General features: G+C 34.3%; 2 protein-coding genes across 2 annotated transcripts; one reads left to right on the forward strand and one right to left on the reverse strand.

Annotated features, from left to right (window-relative positions):
• Positions 1-4,977: 4,977 nt before the first annotated feature.
• LOC127097285 (40S ribosomal protein S11) lies at positions 4,978-6,671 on the reverse strand. The gene is made up of 4 exons (XM_051035787.1): positions 6,410-6,671; positions 5,534-5,678; positions 5,363-5,452; positions 4,978-5,255 (listed from the first exon to the last, which is right to left on the reverse strand). The coding sequence occupies exons 2-4, from the start codon at positions 5,590-5,592 to the stop codon at positions 5,165-5,167; spliced, it is 240 nt and encodes a 79-aa protein (XP_050891744.1). The 5' UTR covers positions 5,593-5,678; positions 6,410-6,671; the 3' UTR covers positions 4,978-5,164.
• Positions 6,672-7,275: 604 nt separating this feature from the next.
• Positions 7,276-9,173, forward strand: LOC127097286 (40S ribosomal protein S11). The gene is made up of 6 exons (XM_051035788.1): positions 7,276-7,419; positions 7,506-7,546; positions 7,637-7,737; positions 8,469-8,613; positions 8,699-8,788; positions 8,896-9,173. The coding sequence occupies exons 1-6, from the start codon at positions 7,408-7,410 to the stop codon at positions 8,984-8,986; spliced, it is 480 nt and encodes a 159-aa protein (XP_050891745.1). The 5' UTR covers positions 7,276-7,407; the 3' UTR covers positions 8,987-9,173.
• Positions 9,174-10,406: the final 1,233 nt, after the last annotated feature.

Genomic DNA, 10,406 nt, shown 5'->3' on the forward strand with positions numbered 1-10,406 from the left:
TGTTGAGCATCTTCTCACTAACAAAGAAAATGTCGAGTTCCATGTGTTTGGTTCTGGCATACAGAACAGGGTTGTGAGCAAGTGACATAGCACTTAGGTTATCACACAAAATAGTAGGAGTCTGATGCTTGATGTGCAGTTCTTGCAGTAATGACTGAAGCCAAAGAATGTCTATTGTTGCATGGGTCAAGCTTCTATACAGCCTCACCACTTGACCTAGCAACTATAGTTTTCTTTTAGCCCAGTAAGAGACTATATTTGGACCTAGGAAAATGCAGGCCCCAGAAGTGAAACACCTGTCATCTGGGTCAGAGGCCCAGTCTGCATCACAAAAGCATGTGATGGTAATAGGAGTTCTTAGATTTGCAGGGTGAAGAAGCAATCCATAAGAGACGGTGCCTTAAATATATCTTAAGATTATTTTCACATATTTCCAATGATCTTCTAGTGGATTGGATAGGAATTGGCACGCCTTGTTTACAGCAAAAGAATTCACAGGTCTAGTCATTGTGGCATATTGAAGTGCCCCTACTTCAAACCTAAAGTGTGTAGGATCAGAAACCTGAGCTGAGCCAACTTTGGAAAGTTTTGTACTATAAGCCATATGAGAAATTATACCCTTGGTTGAGGCCATGTTGGTTTTGAGGAGAAGATCCCTTATGTATTTACCTTGAGATAGCATAAGAGAGCCATTAGAGAGATAAGTAACCTCAATGCCCAAAAAAATAGTCCATTTGGCCAAGATCCTTGAGAGAAAATTCCATGTTGAGTTTGGTGACAAGTTTTTATTGAATGGTGTATATGACCCAATGATGAATATATCATCAACATAGACCAACACTAATATGGAGCATGTAGGTGTGAGTAGCATGAATAAGGAGGGATCACATCTTCTAGCAGAAAAGCTAAGCCGCATAAGAGCACTTTTAAGTCTGTTAAACCAGGCCTTTGCGACTTGGTTAAGACCATATAAGGCCTTTTGAAGCTTGCACACCAAGCCTGGTTCACCTTTCTCAAATCCTGGTGGTTGCAGCATGTAAACTTCCTCATTGAGTTGTCCATTCAGAAACGCATTATTCATATCCAGTTGTTGAATGGCCCATTTGTGAGATATAGCTAAAGTTAAGATTGTTCTCACAATTACTAGCTTGACAATAGGTGAGAAAGTCTTTGTGTAGTCAAACCTTTCAACTTGGTGGAACCCTTTAGCCACAAACCTAGCCTTGTATTTGTTGATAAAACCATCAGGGTTCTCTTTTACCCTAAATACCCATTTGCACCCAATAGGTTTTCTGTGAGATGGTGTAGGGACCAAAGACCAAGTCTTGTTGCTTAAAAGGGCATGATGTTCTGACTGCATTGTAGCACGCCATGCAAGTATAGTTAGAGTCTGCTTATGAGATGATGGTTCAAGGTGAGTAATAAGAATAGTAGGTTGTAAATGAGGTTGAACAATACCATGCCTGGCTCTAGTAGTCATGGCATGAGTGTTGAGAGGATGAATGGATGGAGCGGGTACGACTATGATTGTGGAGGATGAAGGAAAACTTGTGTCATCAGAAACCAAAGGAGAAGACTCAGATGCAGAATTAGATAGTACAGGGGTTTGACTTAGGGAACTACAAAAGGAAAATGATATGTATGGAGAAGAGAGTTTGATATCATGTCTATGTTTGGCTCGAGAAGATCAGTTGGTGAGTGACTATGCTGGGAGATTGCAGCCTAATTTGAAGTAGAACTCATTTTGGTTGACATTGAAACAAGACTGACAGGAACCTGAGTGGGAGGACTAGAACAGAATAAGGATATAGGGACAGAAGACCCAGAGGACAGACCTGAGGGAATAGAAACAGGTGTAGATTTTGAGGAAGGAAACATGGTGGAGTAAGGGAATTTGCATTCATTGAACAAGACATCTTTTGAGATAAACACTTTGCCATTAGAACCAAGACATTTGTACCCTTTATGAGTGGGAGAGTAACCTAGAAAAAGACACTCTTTTGAGTGCATAGCCAATTTGTTTGAATTATAAGGTGTGAGGGAAACAGTAGCAGTCAAACCCTTTTAGAAATTAATAATCAGGGAATTTGAAATAGAGCAAGAAAAGGGATGAGGTGTTTCCTAGAGTTGAATAGGGGAGCCTATTGATGAGATAGGTAGCTGTAATAAAGGCATGATTCCAAAACTTGATAGGCAAATTTTCTCAAGCTAAGAGTGTTAAATCAGTCTCTACAACATTTCTATGTTTTCTTTCAACTGATCCATTTTTATGATGAGTGTGAGGACAAGAAATTCTATGGATAATAACATGTGAGGCCAGAAAGTGTGTGAGAGGTTTGAACTCACCCACCCCCACCCCCACCCCACGCCCCAAAATCAGTTTGAACTGATTTAATTTTGAGGCCAAATTGTAATTCAACTAAGGCTTTAAACGGAACAAATGTATTGGGTGTGAGATTTTAGTTTTAAAGGGTAAATCCATGTGTACCTACTGTAAGCATCTACGCATGTCAGGAAGCAAGTGTAGCCACAAGTATATTGAACACGGGAAGGTCCCCATAGATCACATATAATTAATTCAAGGGGTTTTGTGTAAATAGTAGTTGAAGAAGTATAAGGTAATCTGTGAACCTTTCCCATTCAACAAGCATTACAAAATTCATCAAATTATTTATTAGGAATTGAGACATTACACAATTTGAGAACCTATTTTAAGACCTCATGACTAGGATGGCCAAGTTTGTGATGCCATTGTTGATACACATTAGAAACTGAACCTATAGTTCTATTGTTAAAAGAGGGTATTGAAACAATAACTAAGACTAAAATTTGTAGATATAGACTTGAGATTTGAAGAGGTGTTGCCAATGCTGGGGGCTTTAGGAGATGATGGTGGTGGAATGCAATCAAACTTGTATAAACCAGCAGGTCCAAGAGAGTCACTCAAGAGTATCTTAGATGTAGTCTGACATTTGACAAAGCAAGAATTAGCATGGAATTCAAAAAAGATAGAATTATCTTTTGCAAATTGGCTGACACTTATGAGATTTTTGGTGATATTAGGAACAGGAAGCAGTTTACTTAATTTTAGAGATCTATGAGGACAGAAATTTGAGGGAAAGACCATAGAGCCACGAGATGTAATGGACAAACCTTGACCATTACCAATTTGAACATGATATATGCTAGGCAGAGAGATTGAATCCATGAGGTTGGTGGCTTCAGGTGTGACGTGATCGGAGGCTCCTGAATCAAGATACCAATGTTGGTTGTAGAAAGAGGAAACTTTAGTTCCAGCTAGCAAGGCTTAAGGACTTGGTCCAGAGTATTGAGAGGAGAGGGAAGGACTCATAGGTGGAGATTGCTGTAGATGCGGATGATTAGGTGCTTTGTAACCAGGTTGTGTCCATACATTGGACTGATTTGGTCCATACTTACCATAGGTTGCAGGTGCACCATAGTAGGTGTTGGAACCATAGGGATCATGCGTATGTCGATAATAGCAATAATTGGCATCATGCCCAGTTTTGTAATAGATTTGACATTGAACAGAGTTTATGTTGGCATTGCGAGCACCGGGACCTCGAAATCTTCCTCCACAATCACTTTTTCCTCGAAAGTAGTTGCCACTGCCAAAACCCATGAGAGTTACCACCATTGGGTTCAGGATTTTCCGGATTTTGATAGTTGGAATTTGCTGTTTGCGTACCTCCTTGAGTAAGATTAACAGTTACAACCTCAGCAACATCTTTGATTTTTAAACCCTAGATTCTTGAGTTATAAGCAGTGATTCAAGTTCATCCAAAGAAATGAATTTCGATTTTGAGTTTACTGCGCTACTACTGAGTCAAATTCAGATGGTAAAGCTTCGAGGATGAGTTCAATTTGATCACGTGTATAACCGGATCACCGATGGACATCAGTGTGTCGACAATCGTACGAACACGAGCAAGAAACTCTGAAATAGATCTGATACCTTTTGAGAGAGAATGGAGCTCCGATCTGATCTGAGTTGACGAGAGTTGATTTTCATTTGCATCAGTGAAAAAAAATCAGATTGTTTTATTAAGAGTTGAAGAGAGGTTAGGTTGACGAGAAGGAGTTGAAGCAACGAGTTGAAGCAATTAAACAAGCTCCGATCTAAGAACACAAAAAGTTCTTAGGTAGACACGGATATAACAAATAGAGACCACTAACACAGACATCATGAGTTTTCATAAGGTTAGGCTGTTTTATTAAGAACAAATAATTCTTTTAACTAAACTGGTTTTGTTTAAACATATTATCAAAGATAAAAATACATTGGGATTACCGATAATATGAAAACATATTGAAAATTATCAAGTTTTATAACAACGGGGATGGGATTGGTCAAAATTCCATGACTCAATCAAAATTAGAACTCTTTTGTTATTGATTATGTATAATATATACACTTTTCTGTGATTTTATAAGTAATTTTTATAACAATTTATATAAAGACAGTAAGTTATTTCAAACTTAGGTTTGGAATTAAAAAATTCAACAATGGAAAAATTTAATGGTTTAACAAAATAATAATTACATAACCTTTAAAAATATATGTATATCTCAATATTTTCTAGTAATATTAAAATAATGAAATTTTATTGATTTATTAAAATTGTAATATCTATAATAATTATAAACAGAGTTTTATTGTGGTGAAAGATAACACACCGATACTATTCAGGAAGAAAATAATTTGGATAGATACAAAATAAACCACTTAAAGACCAGTTTGAAAGGGCTTATTTGATCTTATCTACCGATGTAAATTTTGTGTCATAATTAAGGAGCTGTTGATCATGCTTTCATTCTACAAAATATAACTAACAAAAAACATATAAAATGTTCACATATCTAACTCAATTCTTGAACCATGCAATCTAGCTCCCAAGACAAGGAGCAAAAGAAAAAGAGACAATATAAAAATATATAGATGAGTAAGCACAAACATAATGCCAAAAAAAAGTGCCTTACTAAAAAGCAATAATCATATCAAAATCTTTGAACATTAACTACTTAAATCAATGCAAAGCATTTAAACAAATCCAAATTCTGATCAGATTATAACAATGTCATGACCTTATAATATTTTAAACTAAGGTACAATTGACTTCAATGCCCACTGAAAATTCTAAACTCATATTCCTGTAAATGCCTTCTTTGCAAGATTAGAAGATCCGGCTGGGAGAACTTTCAATACATTAAACCTGACTGTTTTTGAAATTGGCCTGTGAACATTGTAGAAGTAAATGTAAATAGAGAGCTTAAACACACAACAAATTAATTGTTCTTGAATAAACTAAAAATAAACTTTGTTTTTCAGCAAAGCTCTAACCTGCACTGGCCAATAGTAACATGATCTCCTTCCTTCACTCGGAAACAAGGTGAAACGTGCGCAGGGATATTAGAATGACGCTTCTCGTATCTAGTAACACCAAATAGTCATTACACAATTGTGGCACACAAATACATCAAAACAGCTCACAGTAGTAAGAGTAATGAATACCTCTGATACTTCTTGATGAAGTGAAGATAATTTCTCCTAACAATGATGGTCCTATTCATCTTTGCACTATGACAGGTACCGGCTATGATACGACCACGGATCGAGACATTGCCAGTGAATGGGCACTTCTTGTCAATATAAGTTCCTGTATGAAAAACATGAGAAGAAGTCCTCCGGATACAGACACATGTAACCTTATATGTACAAATAAGAAAATGAAAGACTTGATGTGGCTCAGAAAAAATATAAGTACAATAGATTCTGACTCCATGCAATGAATCTTGTAAGAAAGAATTCAAATCCTAGAAATTGAGATAACAAAAAGACTCTATCTAATTGCACACCAAAGTTTGTATTTAAAGGAACCAATTAGAACTATAATATTTAGTTGGCTAGACAATTATTCCTAACACATGAATGATACACAATTTGAGTAACTACAAATTCTCATCAACGCCGACACTGGTGTCTGGTGTCTGAAACAGACATCACACTTCAGATTACATTTAACTTATTAATTTTTTTCAAATCATTACCAGTGACCGGTGTCAGTGTGTGCTTCATAGACTACACTTTCTTATATACAAACCTTTTGATGTGTCCAGTCTATCTATCGATGATTCTTAGAACACAATGTCACAATGTCAACTCCATTGTATTAGTAAAATACTAACATTAGCATATCAATGTTCATAGACATTCCAATCTATCTATCTATGGTTCTAACCACAAAATGACAACTAGATAAACAGTTAAGCATAGGTATTCATATCAGTATACACTCCATTTTATCATAATAAATAATCACTGAAAGAATAAAAAATAATAACATTAACATGAATATCAAAATCACACAAAATACGTGAATTAACAAACCTTCAATGGCATCCCTGTGAGTCTTGAATCCAAGTCCAACAGATTTCCAGAATCGGTTTCCACCCTTACCAGGTCTCTTCCCCTTCCCAGATATCTTCGAGCTTCATAAAAAAAATACAGATTCACCAACATTGAAATTGAAACCATAATAACAACATTCATACTAAAAGATGAAAGTTTCGCAGAATCCGCCATGGTTGGTTGTTGATGAGGGTTTGTTTCACACCGGGAAGTTTGCAGCGGCGGCACTGGGTAACCCTAAACCTGAAATAACGATGCTAGTTTTATAACAAAGAACAAATTTTGTTGAGTTTTTTTTTTTTTTTTTTCTATTATTTGGGCTTTACGACATTGGATAAGTAACAACTCAAATTGGGGTAACTTTTTCACCTTACCTTTTCTGATACACCCCCGACTTTTAACTATAGCAAATCAAATGGAATTACGCTTATACGTATTTCAACAAATTACACATCTTTATTTTAGTTTGATTCTATCTACTAACATTGCTCCATTAATCTCTTTTTTTTATTTTTTAATGTTATTTTAAAATATTTTTTATTTCAAATACATATAATCATACTATATGTAAATGATCATTTACATATAGTATGATTATATTTATTTGAAATAAAAAATATTTTAAAATAACATTAAAAAATAAAAAAAAGAGATTAATGGAGCAATGTTAGTAGATAGAATCAAAATAAAATAAAGATGTGTAATTTGTTGAAATACGTATAAGCGTAATTCCATTTGATTTGCTATAGTTAAAAGTCGGGGGTGTATCAGAAAAGGTACGGTGAAAAAGTTACCCCAATTTGAGTTGTTAGTTATCCAATGTTGTAAAGCCCAAATAATAGAAAGAAAAAAAAAAGAAAACTCAACAAAATTTGTTCTTCTTTATAAAACTAGCATCGTCATTTCAGGTTAAGGGTTACCCAGTGCCGCCGCTGCAAACTTCCCGGTGTGAAACAAACCCTCATCAACAACCAACCATGGCGGAGCAAGTTTGTTACCTTCAGATCAATGCTTCTTCTACGTGCTTTTGATGGTTTTTCGATTTTCTAATTGCTTTCTGATTTCGAATTTGCAGACTGAGAAGGCTTATTTGAAGCAACCCAAAGTGTTCCTATGGTAATTCTGCGAAACTTTCATCTTTTAGTATGAATGTTGTTATTATGGTTTCAATTTCAATGTTGGTGAATCTGTATTTTTTTTATGAAGCTCGAAGATATCTGGGAAGGGGAAGAGACCTGGTAAGGGTGGAAACCGATTCTGGAAATCTGTTGGACTTGGATTCAAGACTCCCAGGGATGCCATTGAAGGTTTGTTAATTCACGTATTTTGTGTGATTTTGATATTCATGTTAATGTTATTATTTTTTATTCTTTCAGTGATTATTTATTATGATAAAATGGAGTGTATACTGATATGAATACCTATGCTTAACTGTTTATCTAGTTGTCATTTTGTGGTTAGAACCATAGATAGATAGATTGGAATGTCTATGAACATTGATATGCTAATGTTAGTATTTTACTAATACAATGGAGTTGACATTGTGACATTGTGTTCTAAGAATCATCGATAGATAGACTGGACACATCAAAAGGTTTGTATATAAGAAAGTGTAGTCTATGAAGCACACACTGACACCGGTCACTGGTAATGATTTGAAAAAAATTAATAAGTTAAATGTAATCTGAAGTGTGATGTCTGTTTCAGACACCAGACACCAGTGTCGGCGTTGATGAGAATTTGTAGTTACTCAAATTGTGTATCATTCATGTGTTAGGAATAATTGTCTAGCCAACTAAATATTATAGTTCTAATTGGTTCCTTTAAATACAAACTTTGGTGTGCAATTAGATAGAGTCTTTTTGTTATCTCAATTTCTAGGATTTGAATTCTTTCTTACAAGATTCATTGCATGGAGTCAGAATCTATTGTACTTATATTTTTTCTGAGCCACATCAAGTCTTTCATTTTCTTATTTGTACATATAAGGTTACTTGTGTCTGTATCCGGAGGACTTCTTCTAATGTTTTTCATACAGGAACTTATATTGACAAGAAGTGCCCATTCACTGGCAATGTCTCGATCCGTGGTCGTATCATAGCCGGTACCTGTCATAGTGCAAAGATGAATAGGACCATCATTGTTAGGAGAAATTATCTTCACTTCATCAAGAAGTATCAGAGGTATTCATTACTCTTTCTTACTACTGTGAGCTGTTTTGATGTATTTGTTTGCCACAATTGTGTAATGACTATTTGGTGTTACTAGATACGAGAAGCGTCATTCTAATATCCCTGCGCACGTTTCACCTTGTTTCCGAGTGAAGGAAGGAGATCATGTTACTATTGGCCAGTGCAGGTTAGAGCTTTGCTGAAAAACAAAGTTTATTTTTAGTTTATTCAAGAACAATTAATTTGTTGTGTGTTTAAGCTCTCTATTTACATTTACTTCTACAATGTTCACAGGCCAATTTCAAAAACAGTCAGGTTTAATGTATTGAAAGTTCTCCCAGCCGGATCTTCTAATCTTGCAAAGAAGGCATTTACAGGAATATGAGTTTAGAATTTTCAGTGGGCATTGAAGTCAATTGTACCTTAGTTTAAAATATTATAAGGTCATGACATTGTTATAATCTGATCAGAATTTGGATTTGTTTAAATGCTTTGCATTGATTTAAGTAGTTAATGTTCAAAGATTTTGATATGATTATTGCTTTTTAGTAAGGCACTTTTTTTTGGCATTATGTTTGTGCTTACTCATCTATATATTTTTATATTGTCTCTTTTTCTTTTGCTCCTTGTCTTGGGAGCTAGATTGCATGGTTCAAGAATTGAGTTAGATATGTGAACATTTTATATGTTTTTTGTTAGTTATATTTTGTAGAATGAAAGCATGATCAACAGCTCCTTAATTGTGACACAAAATTTACATCGGTAGATAAGATCAAATAAGCCCTTTCAAACTGGTCTTTAAGTGGTTTATTTTGTATCTATCCAAATTATTTTCTTCCTGAATAGTATCGGTGTGTTATCTTTCACCACAATAAAACTCTGTTTATAATTATTATAGATATTACAATTTTAATAAATCAATAAAATTTCATTATTTTAATATTACTAGAAAATATTGAGATATACATATATTTTTAAAGGTTATGTAATTATTATTTTGTTAAACCATTAAATTTTTCCATTGTTGAATTTTTTAATTCCAAACCTAAGTTTGAAATAACTTACTGTCTTTATATAAATTGTTATAAAAATTACTTATAAAATCACAGAAAAGTGTATATATTATACATAATCAATAACAAAAGAGTTCTAATTTTGATTGAGTCATGGAATTTTGACCAATCCCATCCCCGGTGTTATAAAACTTGATAATTTTCAATATGTTTTCATATTATCGGTAATCCCAATGTATTTTTATCTTTGATAATATGTTTAAACAAAACCAGTTTAGTTATAATTTTCAATATGTTTTCATATTATCGGTAATCCCAATGTATTTTTATCTTTGATAATATGTTTAAACAAAACCAGTTTAGTTAAAAGAATTATTTGTTCTTAATAAAACAACCTAACCTTATTTCATTGTTAGATGAAAACTCATGATGTCTGTGTTAGTGTTCTTAGGAGAAATACTTGAATGAAAACATACATAAATCTATATTCTTAATAACATCTAATAAAAAGATTTTTTTTTTAAAATTTAATTTGTTTTTTACAAAATTGGGCATGATGCCAATTATTGCTATTATCGACATACACATGATCCCTATGGTTCCAACACCTACTATGGTGCACCTGTAACCTATGGTAAGTATGGAGCAAATCAGTCCAATGTATGGACACAACCTGGTTACAAAGCACCTAATCCTCTGCATCTACAACAATCTCGACCTATGAGTCCTTCCCTCTCCCCTCAATACTCTGGACCAAGTCCTTAAGCCTTGCTAGCTGGAACTAAAGTTTCC

This window comes from Lathyrus oleraceus, chromosome 6, assembly GCF_024323335.1.
Source record: "Lathyrus oleraceus cultivar Zhongwan6 chromosome 6, CAAS_Psat_ZW6_1.0, whole genome shotgun sequence".
NCBI lineage: Eukaryota > Viridiplantae > Streptophyta > Magnoliopsida > Fabales > Fabaceae > Lathyrus > Lathyrus oleraceus.

Bases quoted from the DNA above. Each gene is read 5' to 3' on its own strand.
- LOC127097285 (XM_051035787.1), bottom strand. From the start codon at position 5,592: ATGAATAGGACCATCATTGTTAGGAGAAATTATCTTCACTTCATCAAG. The intron at 5,453-5,533 runs GTATTCATTACT...TGGTGTTACTAG, and splicing joins TTCATCAAGAAGTATCAGAG to ATACGAGAAGCGTCATTCTA. The intron at 5,256-5,362 runs GTTAGAGCTTTG...CAATGTTCACAG, and splicing joins GTTACTATTGGCCAGTGCAG to GCCAATTTCAAAAACAGTCA.
- LOC127097286 (XM_051035788.1), top strand. The intron at 7,547-7,636 runs GTAATTCTGCGA...TTTTTTATGAAG, and splicing joins CAACCCAAAGTGTTCCTATG to CTCGAAGATATCTGGGAAGG. The intron at 7,738-8,468 runs GTTTGTTAATTC...TTTTTCATACAG, and splicing joins TCCCAGGGATGCCATTGAAG to GAACTTATATTGACAAGAAG.